At 42.2% G+C, this 2,500-nt stretch overlaps 1 protein-coding gene across 1 annotated transcript in view; it reads left to right on the top strand.

Annotated features, from left to right (window-relative positions):
- The window catches only part of klhdc3 (kelch domain containing 3), a 69,461-nt gene extending 67,078 nt beyond the window's left edge, over positions 1 to 2,383 (top strand). The window contains exon 11 of the mRNA XM_077241955.1: positions 1,088 to 2,383. Coding sequence (XP_077098070.1) covers positions 1,088 to 1,154 — 67 coding nt within the window. The 3' untranslated portion in view covers positions 1,155 to 2,383. The remainder of the gene's footprint in view (positions 1 to 1,087) is intronic.
- Positions 2,384 to 2,500: the final 117 nt, after the last annotated feature.

Consider the following 2,500-nt stretch of genomic DNA (forward strand, 5'->3'; position numbering starts at 1 on the left):
TTTCTGTAAAAAGAAAATTCAGAAATTTCGAGCTCCTCCGAGACCATTGATCATATTTTCACAAAAGTCAAATCAGATGATCTTCAGACCATGCCAACAATAAGTTATGGAATTCAAGTTGATTTGTTAAACTGTTCTGGAATTACACGCAAACGAATCTGACGAAGATCACTCCAAAGTGGAGTTTGTCATACAATGCTATATGTTATGAACACATTTGTGTTTTGTTGTGTTTTCAGCATAATGCCGTGAAGAAAATCAAGAAGTTTGGGTCAGCAGTTCATCTTCAGACCTTGCCAGGAAAAAGTTATGGATTTTGTGTTAAAAACTAAACCGTTGTCGTTTAACGCATCATTAAGACTCTGAGGCTGTAACTCTGGAACTCTTATATTGACACGAAACTCTCAAATTAAATTACTAGTGATTCTATTTTAGATTTATCAGGCATTTCATCTAAAATCCTCTGTAGTGACTCGTTGTTGCAGTTGCTGTGATGATTTGTTGATCTGATGATGTTCTCATGCATCTCATAGTTCGGCCCCTTTATTTGCTGTTTGCAGCTTTATTTAATTCTGCAGTCAGTTTTATTAGTTCAGTAGTAAGAACTATTAATTTAATAAGTTTAACTCTAACATAAAGACAAACAGCTGATGTAGAGATGTGAATATCTCTCCTAATGACTCTGAATCCAGAATCTGAACGTGATTGTGTGTGTGCTGCGGATTGTGTGTGTGCTGCCTGTTTCTGTGTGTTTAACTGGAGCTGGTGTGTGTGTGTGTGTGTGGAGGAGACGCTTGTCTGATAGTGATGGAGAACACAACTGGTCAAGTGGCGTCTTATCTTAATGAGTCTAACGAGAGCCGGCACACATCCGGCCTCCTGCAGGGACACAAATCCCTTTAGCATGCCTACGCTCAGAGAGTGTGTGTGTGTGTGTGTGTGTGTGTGTGTGTGTGTGTGTGTGTGTGTGTGTGTGTGTCCTCAGGTGGGAGCTGACGGCTATGACCACGAACAGTAACATCAGTCGGCCCATATTCTCCTCTAACTGTGTGTGCGTGTGTGTGTGTGTGTGTGTGTGTGTCCTCAGGTGGGAGCTGACGGCCATGACCACGAACAGTAACATCAGTCGGCCCATATTCTCGTCTCACGGCTGACGGTGGAGTCTCTTCCCGTGTGGATCCGGATCCCAGTTCTCCATCGGTCCTGCTGTGGCGAACGGCTTTTCCCAGTTCGATTCGCCACTGTTGAACTTCTGCGGAGAAACGGACCTTCACGCTTTTAAACCAGTCCAATTATTCATCAGTGTTACAGTGTTTTAATGAGAATCTGGAGTGAAATGAAGGTCATTTAACCTGTAATCTGTAATTTCTCTGCTTGTGTGTTCAGATTGCTGGTTTATATGCAAGACTTTCGTTACGCTCCGCACATATCAGAGGAGACACACACCATCCTTTCTGTTTTCCCACAGTGCTTCTGACAATACAACATGACTCCACAATCAATAGACAGGAGAATATTCCCTCTGCATGCGTGCGTCCCTCGGGATCCGCACCGTAAAAACTCAACAAAGACATGATGTTGTGAAAGATTACAGTATGTTTTCTCATTTACTCAATGGCAGCGAAAGATTTTTCATTTCAGAGCAAATCGGCACAATCTAATAAACACCTCGAGGGTTTTCCAGCAAACGGGAATGAATCTGAATCTCTTCCACAAACCCAGCGTTGAAAGGACAGCCTGGGTTTCCACCGCCTGCAAACATCCATCAGAGCGTGGGCTGTTCGATGGCTCTCAGTGTTGGATAGATATGATGGTGCCAAAGCTGAAGCTCACGCTTTACTCCCGTGGGACTCTCCGGCGTCTCGTCCAGTGCCTGATGTTCCTCTGCACACTTCAGATCTTCACAAGCTCTCGAGTCGAAGCGCACACAGCTTTAATGGCTTCTGCTCCGACTGGATTTGAAATATGTTTTATTAGAGATTTTATTGTTTGAATATCTGACACCAAACTGTCATAATGAATATTGCAACCTTTCTCAACCGTTTCCCCTCGTCAGAAATAATGACCTGACGAAAACATGAAGTCCTAAAATCAAATCAAGTGCATTTTCACACGGATGTGTAGCTGAGCGACGGGGATCGATGATGGTTTAGTGACGTGCTGCTTTAAAGAGTCGTTCGGATCCACGATGGTGTTGCTAACATGCTAAAGTAGAGATGAAGTGATCATGTGATCGTGTAAACGCTGCTGATGTTGGGAAACCACACATGATTCCTCAGTGGCGGATGAATCTTTTCCACAAGTCACGACTCGATCAATGTTGTAAACGGGTTTTCAATGGAATCTTTTGAATTTCCAAAACAATAAAATTGATGATAATTTTGCTTGTTGTCTGCTTAAATGTACAGAAATACTACAAGTATGTCTATATAAAAAGTGCATTAAGAATTTAAATTTGAACAATTTTGAGAAGAAGAGATTAAATAAAACTTCTTTCTAA

The sequence above is a fragment of the Siphateles boraxobius genome, unplaced genomic scaffold, assembly GCF_051911475.1.
Source record: "Siphateles boraxobius isolate OS27281-9 unplaced genomic scaffold, OSU_SipBor_1 249, whole genome shotgun sequence".
In the NCBI taxonomy this organism is placed as follows: domain Eukaryota; kingdom Metazoa; phylum Chordata; class Actinopteri; order Cypriniformes; family Leuciscidae; genus Siphateles; species Siphateles boraxobius.